The 17,611-nt window shown below is 43.2% G+C and overlaps 1 protein-coding gene across 1 annotated transcript; it reads right to left on the bottom strand.

Moving 5' to 3' along the window:
* Positions 1-2,675: 2,675 nt before the first annotated feature.
* LOC137358355 (ral guanine nucleotide dissociation stimulator-like 1) lies at positions 2,676-13,699 on the bottom strand. Its single transcript, XM_068024297.1, has 6 exons — positions 13,538-13,699; positions 12,623-12,694; positions 11,081-11,365; positions 8,618-8,696; positions 7,037-7,211; positions 2,676-2,814 (listed from the first exon to the last, which is right to left on the bottom strand). The coding sequence occupies exons 1-6, from the start codon at positions 13,697-13,699 to the stop codon at positions 2,676-2,678; spliced, it is 912 nt and encodes a 303-aa protein (XP_067880398.1).
* Positions 13,700-17,611: the final 3,912 nt, after the last annotated feature.

The following is a 17,611-nucleotide window of genomic DNA, read 5'->3' as shown; positions in this document are numbered from 1 at the left end:
CTGCCCCAAAGGAATGTCCATTGCATTTATAAGGCAATGGGAGGATTTCAGGGCAGGGGTTGAGTTGACACAGGAGTTATGGTCTCCTGTGTAACTCTGAGACCTCCCAACACAGTAAATGCCACAGAACTTGTTGCCCAGGAAAGAAAGCCTCTGCCCACGGCCCCACTGGTCAGGGGAGCTGAGATCGGTTTTCCTGCCACCACACCGGGCTCAGGGAATGGCTTGGTTTTAGTCCCCACAGGAAAGATACTGGACCACAAGGTGCACCATCAGGTCATTTCAGTTGTTTTAAACCTGACCTGTGTGTATCTACCAGAATGGTGTCTGGTGGAAACGGAGCATTTGTATGAAACCCTGCTGTGGGAAATTTGACCAGTTAAGTTACTGGGATGGACAGTTCGATGTATTGTATACACAGGGTAAGGAGAGCAGCGTTGGCTCTATAAGGTACAAACGGGGATTGATAAATGATACTGCGACCACTTTCGGCACAGGAACGTCAGCCATCAACTGTTTAGATGATGCTGAACTGCAGATTCAGGTCAATACCCTGAGAACCAGTTAGGAAAGGTCCTGGGGGAAGGGAACACGGTCGAAGGCAGGGGAGTTGCATGAAGACCAGGCTATGACTATCCATTTAAGGGAGGTCAGAGCACAGTTGGAGTCTCAGGCACACTCCATTAACCAGTTAATCAAGGAGGATAGGAATGCCTGGGCTCAGACTGCAAGGAGTGACGCGTGTGTACTTTCTGGGGACTGGTTGCTAAATGAAGGACGCAGTAATTGGAGGACCTGAGGGAAGGTCAAATTCCTTCTTGGGTTAGTAACAGGCACCTCAGTCCGTACAGCAACCGTTTGAGCCCGTGTCAGCTCAGGCTGGCTTCAGAAGCCTACCCGGTTCCTGTGGACTGTGGTCAGTCAAACCACACCATTGTGGGGATAGTGTTGTGGATGCCGGTGCTGAGCTAGACCCAAATGCCTGCGCCAGTGTACCGCGTGGAGAGTATCGGCCTCATCTGAGTTGGGGTATACGTGCACTATTGTGAGGTCCCACTGTATGTGGTTCGGTGGGAGCACACCATGACTGACAGTGACCTCAAAGGCTGCCAGGTATAGGCCTGTGTGTGGGTTTAAATACAAAGGTGTAGAGCCAGTCAATTGCACCATGGAGGTGATGGTCCTGACCCACGTGTCACCTCAGCTAGTATATTCTGGCAGTGGAACATAGTGTGTGACGACTAGCCTCGACCACTACAGAGTTCACAACGTCACCTGGTGTCCTGTGAACAAGCAGCCCTTCTGCTTTAAACCCCACACAGAGGTTCAGATTGCAAATGTGAGAATTCTTCCCTCAATCGAGATCACACTTCACCTCGACATTAACAACCCTGTAGACAATCCACAGAGTTACATCACCACGTTCGGGTATGAGATACCACCCCTGCCCATACATCTCAAAAAACTCCCAAAACAAGTGGAGGTGTCCCAAAAAACATTTTTACACATTAGAACAATGCAACAGGGAGAAGGGGGAAGAAATAAAGGACATAACGTCCCCTCCATGGTGGGATTTCAGTTTAAATGGAGAGATCCCACCATGGATCTGATTGATGTCTCACCTCCTGGTAGTGGCACAATCTAGAGTCGTGTTTTACTTAGTTTTTATTAACTGCAGAAACACAAGAAAGCCCCTCCGACACCAAGAGAAAATTGTGATTTAAAGATTTGGGTCGGGAGGGAAGAGTTGTTTTTGCAGATTGTACAAACCAGAACTTGTATGTGGAAAGGTTTTTCTCTTTTCTGTATACTGTAAAGTGAAGTTTCTGTGTGGCATAAGAGAGGAGAGTTTTTGCCAAGACTATATGTTTTGACAAGAGGAATGTACTGTCTTGTTTCTATGTGTTTTAGCAATAGTAAGTTTGTTTAAAGCGGGAGGGAGGGTTTTCCCCAGAGTTTAGTTTAACGGGAGAGGATACGGTTTGACCTGGACATGAGGGTTGTTCACACACAACAAGAAGAGGATGAAGGAAGATATTTGTGCGAGGGGGTCTCAGTCTCGGTGGACAGAAGATCCTCGTAGGGGCAACTAAAGGATTATCATTTTTAATCCAAGACTTTATTCTCCAGGGGTAACACCCCAGTTTGGGGGGAAATGGCTGTGAAAAGGACAGTGATGAAAAAACAGTTAGCAGAGGGCAGGCTGTTGTTCTCAGAACAGAAAGGACAAGCTTTTCAAACGCTAAACCAAAACCCACTCCACCCCACGGAGACATTGCCTTCTGCTCTCAGCCAGCCACCTACATCATCACTGGCTCCAAGCTGGTGAAGGAGACAATGAAATCCACCGGTTTTATATATAATCAAGTCAATTGGTCTGGACAACAGAACCCATCGGAAACAGTTCACACCTTGTATAGAACTCAACCAGATGACGCAAGACCAACAGTTCCCAATGTCCGTCCGCCCCTCCCCCACTGAAACCAGCTGGATGAGAGGCGGAAAAATACCACAGATTCAAACAAAGCTTTCTCTCCAGGGACCAATCAAAGCGTTTTCCATCATCTGACAAGATCAGTCAGAAAAAAAGGGAACATTCGGGTTTTGGTGGAAAAAGCAAGACCGCTGATCAGTACACAAAAGACGTGATCAGACCAGTTTGGTCATGTGATGAACTAGCTATTGCAGGTATTGAACTCGCCACAGAGAATTTGAAGACAGAAAGCTGCTGGCTCCTGGATTGGGAACATCTCTATCTTGTCTCCTCTCATCTCATTCTCCCCAGCTTTGGAATCCATTGAAGACACAGGAACCCTAAGAGAGAGAGAGAGACAAGGTTTAAGAGGAATACTGGGCCCCAGTGAAAAGCAAAAATTACCTCCAGCAAGAACTACCTACAAAAGGACTCGACAGTGAGCTCGAAGCACAGAAACAAGAAACTGTTCAGAGATTGCCTCAAACCTCTTCACTTGATCTTTCTTCTGCTCTTTTCTGTCTCTATTTGCATGTGCATATCGCGTATGCAGGCTGGCGTGGGGCGCAGTGTGTATCCGTAGGCGTTAACCGGATTAGAGTTCAAATTTAAGGTTTAATAAATTTCACTTCTCTTCTTTAAACCTAAGAATGCCTGTTTGTGCTCATTTCTATAATTGAAAAGCGGTGAACAAGGATTCACCAAGAGGGAGCTCAAAACACAGTGTGTTTCAAATGAAATCCTGCTGCAGTAGGTCCAGGTGAAGGTTGAAAAGGGCCCCGAGACACCTTTCTCACTTCATCATAACAATGTATACAAAATAACAGTAAAATATAAAGCTGAACATGAATTCAAAATAAGTGCAACATAAATGGCAATCAAACTTTTTCCTAATTTCTTGCAGTTGTAGACAGGCGGTTCTGTGGTCGAAAACGAGACTCCCGAATGGTATGTTGCCACCCAGGTGCACGGGTCAGGGATGTCTCAGATCGGCTGCAGAACATTCTGAAGGGGGAGGGTGAACAGCCAGTTGTTGTTGTGCACATAGGCACCAATGATATAGGTAAAAAACGGGATGAGGTCCTACAAGCAGAATTTAGGGAGTTAGGAGCCAAGTTAAAAAGTAGGACCTCAGAGGTATTAATCTCAGGATTGCTACCAGTGCCACGTGATAGTCAGAGTAGAAATGAAAGAATAGTCAGGATGAATGCGTGGCTTGAGAGATGGTGCAGGAGGGAGGGGTTCAGATTTTTGGGACATTGGGACCGGTTCTGGGGGAGGTGGGACTATTACAAATTGGACGGACTACACCTGGGCCGGACTGGAACAAATGTCCTTGGGGGTGCTTTCGCTAACGCTGTTGGGGAGGGTTTAAACTAATGTGGCAGGGGGATGGAAACCAAATGAGGAGGTCAGTGGAGAGTAAGGAGGTAGTAACTAAAGCCTGTAAGGAACTAGATAATGAAGTCAGCGTGACTAAGGGGAAGAGTAGGCAGGCAGCAGATGATAAACGCAAAGGGACTGGTGGTCTGAGGTGCATTTGTTTTAATGTGGGAAGTGTAGTAGGTAAGGCAGATGAACTTAGGGCTTGGATTAGTACCTGGGAGTATGATGTTATTGCTATTACTGAGACTTGGTTGAAGGAAGGGCACGATTGGCAACTAAATATCCCAGGATATCGATGCTTCAGGCGGGATAGAGAGGGAGGTAAAAGGGGTGGCAGAGTTGCATTACTGTTCAAAGAGGATATCAGAGCTGTGCTGAAGGAGGGCACTATGGAGGACTCGAGCAGTGAGGCAATATGGACAGAACTCAGAAATAGGAAGATTGCGGTAACAATGTTGGGGCTGTACTACAGGCCTCCCAACAGCGAGTGTGAGATAGAGGTACAAATATGTAAACAGATTATGGAAAGATGTAGGAGCAACAGGGTGGTGGTGATAGGAGATTTTAATTTTCCCAACATTGACTGGGATTCACTTAGTGTTAGAGATCCAGATGGAGCAGAATTTGTAAGGAGCATCCAGGAGGGTTTTCTAGAGCAGTATGTAAATAGTCCAACTCGGGAAGGGGTCATACTGGACCTGGTGTTGGGGAATGAGTCCGGCCAGGTGGTTGAAGTTTCAGTAGGGGACTACTTTGGGAATAGTGATCACAATTCCGTACGTATTAGAATACTCATGGACAAAGACGAGAGTGGTCCTAAATGAAGAGTGCTAAATTGGGGAAGGCCAACTATACCAAAATTCGGCAGGAGCTGGGGAATGTAGATTGGGAGCAGCTGTTTGAAGATAAATCCACATTTGATATGTGGGAGGCTTTTAAAGAGAGGTTGATTAGAGTGCAGGAGAGACATGTTCCTGTGAAAATGAGGGATAGAAATGGCAAGATTAGGGAACCATGGATGACAGGTGAAATTGTGAAACTAGCTAAGAGGAAAAAGGAAGCATACATAAGGTCTAGGCGGCTGAAGAAAGACGAAGCTTTGGAAGAATATCGGGAATGTAGGACCAATCTGAAACGAGGAATTAAGAGGGCGAAAAGGGGTCATGAAATATCTTTAGCAAACAGGGTTAAGGAAAATCCCAAAGCCTTTTATTCATATATAAGGAGAAAGAGGGTAACTCGAGAAAGGATTGGCCCACTCAAGGACAAAGGAGGAATGTTATGCGTGGAGTCAGAGAAAATGGGTGAGATTCTAAACGAGTACTTTGCATCGGTATTCACTGAGGAGAGGGACATGACGGATGTTGAGGTTAGGGATAGATGTTTGATTACTCTAGGTCAAGTCAGCATAAGGAGGGAGGAAGTGTTGTATATTCTAAAAGGCATTAAGGTGGACAAGTCCCCAGGTCCAGATGGGATCTATCCCAGGTTTCTGAGGGAAGCAAGAGGAAATAGCTGGGGCCTTAACAGATATCTTTGCAGCATCCTTAAACACGGGTGAGGTCCCGGAGGACTGGAGAATTGCTAATGTTGTCCCCTTGTTTAAGAAGGGTAGCAGGGATAATCCAGGTAATTATAGAACGGTGAGCCTGACATCAGTGGGAGGGAAGCTGCTGGAGAACATACTGAGGGATAGGATCTAATTCCCATTTGGAAGAAAATGGGCTTATCAGTGATAGGCAACATGGTTTTGTGCAGGGAAGGTCATGTCTTACCAACTTAATAGAATTCTTTGAGGAAGTGGCAAAGTTGATTGATGAGGGAAGGGCTGTAGATGTCATATACATGGACTTCAGTAAGGCGTTTGATAAGGTTCCCCATGGTAGGTTGATGGAGAAAGTGAAGGCGCATGGGGTCCAAGGTGTACTAGCTAGATGGATAAAGAACTGGCTGGGCAACAGGAGACAGAGAGTAGCAGTGGAAGGGAGTTTCTCAAAATGGAGACGTATGACCAGTGTTGTTTCACAGGGATCCGTGCTGGGACCACTGCTGTTTGTGATATACATAAATGATTTGGAGGAAAGTATAGGTGGTCTGATTAGCAAGTTTGCAGACGACACTAAGATTGCTGGAGTCGCAGATAGTGAAGTGGACTGTCAGAGAATACAGCAGAATATAGATAGACTGGACAGTTGGGCAGAGAAATGGCAGATGGAGTTCAATCCGGGCAAATGCGAGGTGATGCATTTTGGAGGATCCAATTCAAGAGTGAACAGTACAATAAATGGAAAAGTCCTGGGGAAAATTGATGTACAGTGAGATTTGGGTGTTCAGGTCCATTGTTCCCTGAAGGTGGCAACGCAGGTCAATAGAGTGATCAAGAAGGCATACGGCATGCTTTCCTTCATCGGACGGGGTATTGAATGCAAGAGTTGGCAGGTCATGTTCCAGTTGTATAAGGCTTTGGTTCGGCCACATTTGGAATACTGCGTGCAGTTCTGGTCGCCACATTACCAAAAGGATGTGGATGCTTTGAAGAGGGTGCAGAGGAGGTTCACCAGGATGTTGCCTGGTATGGAGGGCGCTAGCTATGAAGAGAGGTTGAGTAGATTAGGATTATTTTCATTAGAAAGACGGAGGTTGAGGGGGGACCTGATAGAGGTGTACAAAATCATGAGAGGTATAGACAGGGTGGATAGCAAGAAGCTTTTTCCCAGAGTGGGTGATTCAATTACTAGGGGTCACTAGTTCAAAGTGAGAGGGGAAAAGTTTAGGGGGGATATGTGTGGAAAGTTCTTTACGCTGAGGGTGGTGGGTGCCTGGAACATGTTGCCAGCGGAGGTGGTAGACGCGGGTACGATAGCGTCTTTTAAGATGTATCTAGACAGATACATGAATGGGCAGGAAGCAAAGAGATACAGACCCTTAGGAAATAGGCGACAGGTTTAGATAGAGGATCTGGATCGGCGCAGGCTTGGAGGGCCAAAGGGCCTGTTCCTGTGCTGTAATTTTCTTTGTTCTTTGTTCTTGTCCTTTGTTGAAGATAAGTCTGATTCTGTGCCTGCAGAAGGGATTGAGGAACTGGAAAAATAAGAGAAGGGCAGGAAAGGTCTGCTGAAGTTCTCAAGGGCTATTCCACTACTGAGTCATACCTGCATAAAAAGTTTGTCTCCTCACAGTGTAAGCCTGCTTAGTGTGCGCGTCAAGGTCCCTCTTTGTGCTCTGGGTAGTGTTGAGCACGATTGCGTTTGCAGCCAAGCCATTTTGTCTGTGTCAGGAATTCTCAGGAGAAGGTCAAGGTTCGTAGGGTACCAAGCATGGAACACAATGGCCTGCTCTGATATCACCAACTCTGAATAGCAGGAGAAATGTACATTGGTATTTACACATTCATTTTTATAGTGTTGATTGGATTAAGCATAAAACTACAATCTAGATGGAGAATTATGAATGGCTGAGAGTAATAGGATTAGAATTTGTGACAAGGATTCAGAATGTATCACAAACCCACAAGAGAAAAGTTTGTAGGTTTACACCATTACTGCATAGGCCAAATAACTGAAAAGAAAAACATTTTTTAATCCACTCTCAGGATATGAATATTACTGACACAACCAGAATTTATTCCCTGTCCTTAGTTACCCCCCGAGAAGATCAATACTGGCTGCCTTTTTTGTCACAGTTTGATAGAATTGAGTGGCTTGCTAAGCTTCTTCAGAGGACAGTTAAGGGTCAACCATGCACGGGCCAGGCCAGGTAAGGATATCCGGTTTCCTTTCTTAAAGAACATTAATGAACCAATTGGGTTTTTACTCTGGTCCAACAGTTAAACAGCTATTGAGTTACCACTGCAAAACATTGACAAACCTCATTCTTCCTTCATTGTTGGGTCTGAATCTTGGAATTCCCTACCTAATAAAAATGGGGAAACACCATCATCAAAAAACCCAGCAGCAGCTCAATGATAGGGCCTGTCCCACCATCTTCTCAGGGCAATGAGGGATGAACAATAAATGACAGCTTTACCAGTGACGCTTGTATCCAGAGAATGTTTTAAAACTCTGACTGCAATAGCATTCCACAGGCACTGGGAATCCCTCACCCTAATGAGGCCTTCTGCTTGGTGCAACCTGGACAGTGAGAGTTGACAGGATTTTTAATCATGAGAGAATCACAGCCATGAAGGCTGATACTGTCTTCAACTTTTTTCTGGCCTCCACTTTTCACCAGAAAAGGTGGTGGGGAGGGTGTTACTGATTAGCACATTAGGTGCTGAAGACCCCATTGAATTTTTCTGCTTCATTGTCAAGGTGCTCTGCGGCCAACTGAAAAAAGATGCTTCTTGATTTCAGTAAAATAACATGTTTCATGTATTGTTGAATAATCAATTTGAATTACAGTGAAGAAACCAGAATAATGCTGATAAATTCTGAATTATTTTTAGTTAAATCCACAATCAACTCCAGATTTGTCCGCATGACACAATATAGCTTTGCGAGGGATTAGCTGACATGAGTCACTAAACTGGAGGAGGCTTTATGCTTTCATTAGGTGCAGACAAATAGCTGTTTACTGAGTAATGTGAAGCTAAATGACTCCCAAGTTGGATCCTGCTGAGTGCAGTTGGGTAAGTTCAATTATAGGAATCTGGATTTTCCCAGCCTTTTGTGAAATGAGAAAAAAATATAAATCTGCTGGCAGAGGTTTATGTATCTTTTGGGATCGATTTATCAAATTGAGACAATTTTCACCCCTCACCTCGATCTTGTGAATTGGTCTGTGTGAACTGAGAATTCTCAGAAGGTTCTGGTTCCAGGGTCTGCTTGGGTGAGGATCTCTGCAAAATAACAGGTGTCCTAGCTTGATCAATAACATGAAGAAATAGAAAATTAATTACTTTTCATGAATATATTTTATATAGAGAGAGAGAGAGAGCAAAAAGTGCAAGACCTTTCCAAAAGGTAAGGTTCCCAAGTGTTCTGTCTCAGCAACTTATTCTCAAAGTATATGAGAAAAGGCTTCAATATCATCATCTTCAAATTTGGATACTAACTGGGAATAGTGTAAGAAATCACAGCTTGTCTCTGGACTAGGATCATTTGAATTACCAGCGGCTTCTCCACTACGTAAAGACAATTTTTCCCTCACCAATTCAATCTGTCTGATTTCACTGTCTTTTTGTGTTTGTAATTCCTTCTCAAACTTTTCCCTCTGGAAAGCACGCTCTCTCTCTCTCTCTCTCTCTCTCTCATTCCTCCTTTCGCACCTGAAATTCTAACTCAAAGCTATGGTTGTTCTCCTTACAGCAGAGAAGGTGATGTGAAGATTTGATACAGGCTGTAAAGGCTGATTCGCTCAGTAATAAGATGAAAATTCTGACCATTCATTGCCTTTATCCACCCACTCTGCTGTATTAAAAATTCCCATTTCATATCTTGCAATGGACTGATGCCATGTTTCCAAATAGACACAAGGGATTAACAAAGGAGGCCTTGAAACTATGTGAACTTGGGGCATCTGGCAGAAGACAGAGGTGTAATAAACAGCACAACATAGTGACGTTATCTTTGAAACAGAAGTAGCTTCCATCTTTATTCATCGCACCACTAGATTTACTAGAATGACACCAAAAATGAAGGACTTCAGTTATGGGCTGGTGGTTGTTACAGCATCGAAGGTCAGGGGGAGATTTGATGGAGGTGTTCAAAATCATGAAGAATTTGATAACTCCTCCTTATTTACTCTGATTCCAGTGTCAGAAGGGCCAGTAAATATATAATTAAAAAATAATAATGTCATGGTGGAAGAATCAGTGGTAAAAGGAAGAGGTTTTATTAAATGCAGCAAGTTATGATTTGGAATGCACTGTCTGAATGGGCGGAGAATGCAGATTCAATAACAACCTTCAAAAAGGAACTGGTAAATTACTTGAAGGAAGAAAATTTACAGAGCAATGGGGAAAGGGCAAGGGAGGGGGACGCACCGGACAGCACATTCAAAGAGGCTGCACAGACACAGTCGGCCAAATGGCCTCTTTCTATGCTGTATCATTCTATAATTTAATAGCTATCCTCCACTCATTACATGTTGTTGCAGAAATAATCCTACTTCTATCAGGAGACTTTGCTATAGTTTTGGTCATGAGTTCAGTTTGTGGTAGTTGGTAAATGTTGTGTTTAAATAGATTCTGTTTGCGATAAAATGTTTGCTCTAAGACCTGCCCAGACATGGCCCACTCCAACTCATTGACACCACTCTCAGCCAATACTCACTTGGTAATTATTAAACTCTGACGTACAGAGGTCTGCTGTCTGAATGATCGCTTGCCCTGGTAAAGCTAAACATTTAGCTCACAAATATTTTCTTTGCCAGAACTCATCCAGAGGTTGTGTTAAATTATAATGCTTAAATATCAGAAGAAAGTTTCCAGAAATAACACTGAGCTATTTAGAAACCACAATCAAAGAGGCTTGAAATAATCTTTCCCAACATAAAATATATGAGTGGGTCATTAAGTTATATGGCCAGCTTGTTACCCATGTGACCAATAATGTTTAGGTTTGAGTCGTCATTTTTGAATCAGTCACATGGTGACAATTCGATTTTGGACTGTACCTTTCTCCACTCCTATTTTTCATTTGCTCTCTTCCCGCCTTTGAAACTTCACGTGAGCCAAGGCCAAGGAAGAAAAACTGTTCAAGGCCTCTGCTATTATTACTCAATTAACTAACAGGAGGTGACAGAGGTGCCTGTGGTTAACTCCACACTCATTGAAGAACCCAGCCTTCAATCTGTACCTGCTTGGTACATTGTTACAATCAGGTACAAGGATGGGGAGAAATCAGAAATGAATAGATTTCAGCTCATTCCCTGAATAAGGGTATGAGTGTGTCACACCTTGGTGTCGCCTGTCCATTTAATGAGGAATGTCAGCAAAACTCAAACAGTGCGACAGCATTCCAAAGGAAAGTTGAAATGATGGCCAAAATACTCAAGAGACAGAAAAGATATCAACAATGTGTAAATTAGACATTGTGAATTAGCACTAATAGCAGACACACCACCATCTTCAATATGACTAGATGGTAACAAATGGTCTGAGGTCATTTATTTCTTAAATACAAGAGGAACTTTTTGTTTTAATGTCTATGAATATATTGAGAGAAGCAACAGTCATTAAGCAGCATGAACATGACTAATAGAAATAATCCATGTACTTACCAAAGTGCTGTTGTACAGATGGTCATCCTCTTGGATGTTCTCGATGTTATAGTGCCTGCACCCAGGAAATGCCCCTTTAGAAAAGCAGGCAGTCACTGAGGGAGAACACTCGGGAACACAATTGCCTGAAGTTGATCGACCAGAACCCTTCTGGATCCAATTACAGACGGCTGCCAGGATGGAACGCTTGGGAACCTTGGGACTGGATGGTGATGATGTTGACGACACACTACTAAGCGAGGATGATACTCGCGAGGAGACGGTGTCCACAGGGCGATTGGGTGACTGAAACGATAATTCAGGTGACTGCAGAAATTTGTTTTTGAGAAAGTGCGTCAATGATTATATCTCAGAAAGTTCCCTCTTCCCAGTTACATCTATTGTGCTGTGAAACTCCCTGGCACTTACCACACCCCCACCAAAATAAAAATGGAGGCATTGTGGATACAACAGCTGGGTCTTGAGGAGGGGATGTAATGCATGATTCCATGATAGTTAAACTGTGAAATCTTTCCATTGGTTTTCCTCCCTCGCTCAGACAAAATCTACTCTGAAGAATGATGTCACCATCTCACATCCACTGGTTAATAAGTCAACATTGACAGTTCATCATTTAGCACGTTTGTAAATTACCCAGTTAAATTGTCAGCACATGACATGCACAAATTCATCACGGTCATTACATATGAACACTTCTGTTAGTGTTTTAACTCTAAGTTATTAAATAATCCCTTTGCTTTTCAGTTAAACACTCAGTATTTGAACACTCCTATATCTATGCAGATATTTACTTGCCTGCCTCACCCAGTTACTCATTGTAACTTTGCAGCATCCACCTACACAGGATGAAGTTAAAACACATCCTGTGGTGCTGCGAGGCTTGAACAAGTCAAGAAAGAGCATGAGTGTAAAAACGTATTGGTGAGCTTGCCTGAATGAGAAAGCCAGCCAGTGCAAATGCAGGCACGAGTGCGAGAGACAGAAAGAGACAGCAAGAACTAGAAACAGAGAGAGCTAGAAGGAAGGAAATTAGGAGTCACATCAATCAGGTCATTTGAATGCAGTTCTTACCAAGTGAGTGCAGAATATTGGTCATGAAGAGGCAATAAAGGCACTGAAGAGGGGAGTGTGTAAAGACCAAAAGAGGAGAATCCATAAATAGGGAGGGTATTTTAAAACAGAAATAGGATCCGAAAGACGCAGAACAGATATAATAATGGTTAACTGAACTGCTAAAAGACTGAATTGCTGACATTTCCAGGGAACAGGTGAGAGACACTTTCGACTAAAACCAGTTTACTGATAAACCTCCAGGAAACACGACCCTTCTGTCGAGAAGATGCTGAATAGCAACTAAAGGTCAACTATAGAAAAAACAAAGCCTGCAGTCAAGAGGGAATCTGGTGTGCATGCAGGGAGGTGTATTACCTTGTTGCGATTTGGGCAGCAGTTTACCAGATTTGATCACAAAATGCTGTTTTTAATGGACTCTGCACTTTAAGCTGCTTTATCAGAAAACATTACAACAGCTCAATAGAATACCTCAAATGACTTTGATTGTCGTCTGGAACGCTTGATGTTAAAGCACATCATTTTATCATTCAATATTGTGTTCTGAAAAGGAAAAGAAGACTGAAAATAAATCAGAGGTGTGCGACGAGGGAATATATTCACTAGAAATAACGAAATGTTGCTTTTCCTCTCTTTAGTGCAAGAAACTAGTTTCCAATATCAACCAGAAGGCCCAGGTGATCTTGGACAGTGAAGTCAGCAGTTCAAGCAGGAGTCTCTGGACTGCAGCATGGTTGGTTTCCTGGCCAACTTTCCTCAGCCTATCCCAGAGATGCTGAGACTAATTCAAGGACTTTTATTGTTATTTCAGTGAACAGTAGCTATCGCAGCAGACACTGGGCCTTTGTAGATTGTATAACTCCTTTCCACCATCCTGATTTGAAGCTAGATCACATTTCCATCACGGTCACTGGGTCAAAATCCTGGAACTTCCTTCCTAATAACATCAGGGTTCAAGAAGGAAGCTCACCATCACCTTCTCAAGGACAATTAAGGATGGGTAACAAGTGCTGGCCTTGTCATCAATACTGAAATCCCATGAAGAAATGTAAAAATTCTTGGGAATCTCGGCCTAGTTTACTCTGTCTCTTCTCATAAGAGAATCCCCTCATCCTAGCAATCAGCGTAGTGAACCATTGTTGCACTCCCTCCAAGCTAAGTGTGTCCTCCCTTACAATAAGATGACCAAAACTAGAAACAGTATTGCAGGTGTGGTCTCACTAAGACTTTATCCACGGTTGTCATTAGATTTCTTCACTCTATTACAAAGGGTTGGTGATTAAAAGGCTATCACACTATTTACTTTCTGTACCTACATGTTAACTTGCTGATTTGTGAACAAGAACACCCAGCTTCCTCTCAATACCAAAACTCTACCAGTTGTACCTGATTTGTACCAGTACAAATCACACCAACAACTATTCCGATAAAGAAAAGTGATGGATGCTTAAATAAAGCAGCACTGAAGTCTACGATGTTTCCACACGTTGACTCTCGATGATATGAAGGCACATCACAGCTATCCTTAGGTTTAAACTGTGTTGACATGGTTACTGGTTTATGCTGTCATGGCCAGACCATTGTGAGGTCACCTGCACAATGTGCAGGACCAAAACTTATTGCATTTAAATATAAACATTGGTAGCAAAGAAATGAAGTACAGAACAAAGAACAGTACAGCACAGGAACAGGCCATTCGGCCCTCCAAGCCTGTGCCGATCTTGATGCCTGCCTAAACTAAAACCATCTGCACTTCCGGGAACCGTATCCCTCTATTCCCATCCTATTCATATATTTGTCAAGATGCCTCTTAAACGTCTCTATGGTACCTGCTTCCACCACCCCCCCGGCAACAAGTTCCAGGCACTCACCACCCTCTGTGTAAAGAACTTGCCTCGCACATCCCCTCTAAACTTTGCCCCTCTCACCTTAAACCTCTGTCCCCTAGTAACTGACCCTTCCACCCTGGGAAAAAGCTTCTGACTATCCACTCTGTCCATGCCGCTTATAACTTTGTAAACCTCTATCATGTCGCCCCTCCACCTCCGTCGTTCCAGTGAAAACAATCCGAGTTTATCCAACCTCTCCTCATAGCTAATGCCCTCCAGACCAGACAACATCCTGGTAAACCTCTTCTGTACCCTCTCCAAAGCTTCCACATCCTTCTGGTAGTGTGGCGACCAGAATTGCACGCAATATTCTAAGTGTGGCCTAACTAAAGTTCTGTACAGCTGCAACATGACTTGCCAATTTTTATACTCTATGCCCTGACCGATGGAGGCAAGCATGCCGTATGCCTTCTTGACTACCTTATCCACCTGCGTTGCCACTTTCAGTGAACTGTGGACCTGTACGCCCAGATCTCTCTGCCTGTCAATACTCCTAAGGGTTCTGCCATTTACTGTATACTTCCCACCTGCATTAGACCTTCCAAAATGCATTACCTCACATTTGTCCGGATTAAACTCCATTTTCCATTTCTCCACCCAAGTCTCCAACCGATCTATATCCTGCTGTATCCTCTGACAATCCTCATCACTATCCGCAACTCCACCAACCTTTGTGTCGTCCGCAAACTTACTAATCAGACCAGCTACATTTTCCACCAAATCATTTATATATACTACAAACAGCAAAGGTCCCAGCACTGATCCCTGCGGAACACCACTAGTCACATCCCTCCATTCAGAAAAGAAGGAATATTCTCTGGGATTTTAGTGCTATTTTACTGGAATTCTACGTAACCTAACCTATGTATAATCTTTAATCTTTTAGTGCATGTGTAATGTTTAATTTCTGAAAGCCATACAGAATAAAGCTTAAGGTACTGCAACAAACTCAAGAGTGTTGGCATTTATTACCTTATCGGGTCGAATCTGTAGTTAAGTTGGACTAGACTTGTGAATAATTGTTTTTAAGTTGTTTGTCCAAACGTACGAGTTTAAATCAATTTGCAGCATCCCATCATTTACAGACATAAAATAGTCACAAATTTTGCTATTTATTTCGGGGCAGACAGGTGAAGTATTTATTTTGTCTGTGATTTAACTCGACCCCTAATGATAACCAACATGGTGGGAGAGAGTGATAGACAGAGAGAGAGGGACAGAGGTAGAGTAACAGAGATATAGTGAGGGATAGAGACAGAAGCAGAGAGATAGAAAGTGCCAGGAGACCCTGAGACACATTAGAAGCAGGGGGACGGGGAGACCCTGGGGTAACGTTATGGATAGACAGGGTAGATGCAGGTAAGATGTTTCTCCTGGTTGAGGAGTCTGGAACCAGGGGACACAATTTCAAAATAAGGGGGAAGCCACTTGGGACAGAGATGAGGAGAAATTTAATTACTCAGAGGGTTGTGAATCTTTGGAATTCTCTATTCCAGAGGGCTGTGGAAGCTCAGTCATTGAGTATGTTTAAAGCAGAGATTGACAGATTTCTAAACACCAAAGACATAATGGGATATGAGGATTGTCTGGGAAAAAGGCATTGAAGTGGATGGCCATGATAGTATTGAATGGCGGAGCAGGCTCGATGGGCTGAATGGCCTACTCCTGTTCCGATGTTCCCAAGCTGCTGAAATAGTTTCTCCCAAACTACACCATCAGTTCCCCTTAATATCTCAACATCTTTGATCAAATCACCTTGATCCTCCTAAATTCCAGTGAAAAAATCCCTAGTTTGTGTAATATCACCTCGTAATTTAACCCTTGGAGTCCAGGTATCATTCTGGTAAATCTACACTGCACTCAAATGGACATGGACCACCCCCCCACCCCCAAGTCTCTTTGGACCTCCAGTGTTTCTCGTTTTTCACCATTTATAAAGTACTCTGTTCTAGTCTTTTTTACTGACATTGAAATCTATCTACCACAGTTTTGCCCATTCACTTAAGATATTAATATCTCTTTGTAATTTGATGCTTCCAGCTACACTGCTTACAATGCTGCCTATTTTTGTGTCATTGGTAAACATGGGAATGTTGGATTCTACCCTATCATCTTAAATCGTTAATAAATACAGCAAAACTGAGACACACACGGGCTTTGCACTAGTAGACAGGAGTGAATCATTCCATCCTAAAGGTTTTTAATTCCAGATTTATGTTTTTTTTTTAGAAGAAACAGAATTCAAATTCACAACAGCCCTGTGTGGGATTTGAACTCCTGCTTTTTCAATCATCAGCTCAGGCCTTCAAATTAAAACCCATAAAGAGATTTATTTTCCTACTGCTGCTGTCTGACTGTCTCAGGTTTTATATATTGTTCCCTTCTCTTCTTCCATGTGTCTGAAGTCTTTGAAGTTTATCAGACATTGGTAAACTACTTCATGTGGTGTTGTGTAAATACCTTCAATTCTGTGTATCTGCAAGGGACACAATTCAAATTCTCACCTTATTGCATCAACCAAAACCTGCAGGTCCATTCAAACAACTCTATTTCCTGTCTCTGCAAAGATAGCTCACACTTCCACAATGCAGGAATGTCTGAATGGAAACAGCTTTTGACACATTTCCCAACATGTTTGCTAACACTTTTCAGGATGAAGCTAAATTCAATTTAGAGATTGCAAGCCTCAAATTGAAACTTTAAGATATAAAAAGTGACACAAATGAAATCCCAGATCTCTCTGTCCCTGCACCCATTTTAACATTGTACCATTTAGTTTATATCGCTTCTCCTCAGCCTTCCTTCCAAAATGCATCATTTGACATTTCTCAGCATTGAGGTTAACCTGCCATGTGTCTGACCATTTCACCAGACTGCCTCTATCCTCCTGAAGTCTACTACTATTCCCTTCCCTGTTTATTACATTGCAGATGGCACAATGTTGAAGTTATGCCCTGTAAACCCAAGTCCAAGTCATTAATATATATCAAAAAGATCAGTGGTCCTAATCCAAACCCCTGGGGAATACCCCTGTACCACAATATACACTGTATACAGTGAGTACAAAAGCACGGAGGTTGTGCTGAACATTTATAAAGCTCTGGTTAGGCCCCAACTGGAGAATTGTGACCAGTTCTGGTCACCACACTTTAGGAAGGAGGTGAGGATCCTTGAGAGGGTGCAGAGGAGATTTACCAGAATGGTTCCAGGGTTCAAGGATTTTAGCTACAAAGTTAGGTTGGAAAAGCTGGGTTTGGTCTCCTTAGAACAAAGGAGATTGAGGGGAGATTGAATAGAAGTGTATAAGATTATGTCAGGCATAGATACCGTCCTCCAGTCTGAACCAACCATTCACCACTACTCTCTGTGTTCTGTCCCTTAGCCAATGTCGTATCCACTCTGTCCCTGTCCTGTTCATTCCATGAACATTCATTTTGCTAACTGGTCAATTATGAGGCACCATTATGACCTCCCCATGAGGAAATTGGTCCCAGAGCACAGAAAAACACAGCACAGAAAAACACACACAGACAGGAAATGAGCATCTGCAACAAGAGAGAATCCAACCACC

Source organism: Heterodontus francisci, chromosome 49, assembly GCF_036365525.1.
Source record: "Heterodontus francisci isolate sHetFra1 chromosome 49, sHetFra1.hap1, whole genome shotgun sequence".
NCBI lineage: Eukaryota > Metazoa > Chordata > Chondrichthyes > Heterodontiformes > Heterodontidae > Heterodontus > Heterodontus francisci.
This window is presented reverse-complemented; position numbering and strand designations above follow the sequence as displayed.

What these genes read in the sequence shown, in the direction of transcription:
- LOC137358355 (XM_068024297.1), bottom strand. Translation starts at nt 13,699, where the DNA reads ATGTCAACACAGTTTAAACCTAAGGATAGCTGTGATGTGCCTTCATAT. An exon ending in TTTGTACTGGTACAAATCAG is followed by an intron (nt 12,695 to 13,537) that starts GTACAACTGGTA and finishes TTTCCTTTTCAG; the next exon opens with AACACAATATTGAATGATAA. An exon ending in GACAATCAAAGTCATTTGAG is followed by an intron (nt 11,366 to 12,622) that starts GTATTCTATTGA and finishes TTATCGTTTCAG; the next exon opens with TCACCCAATCGCCCTGTGGA.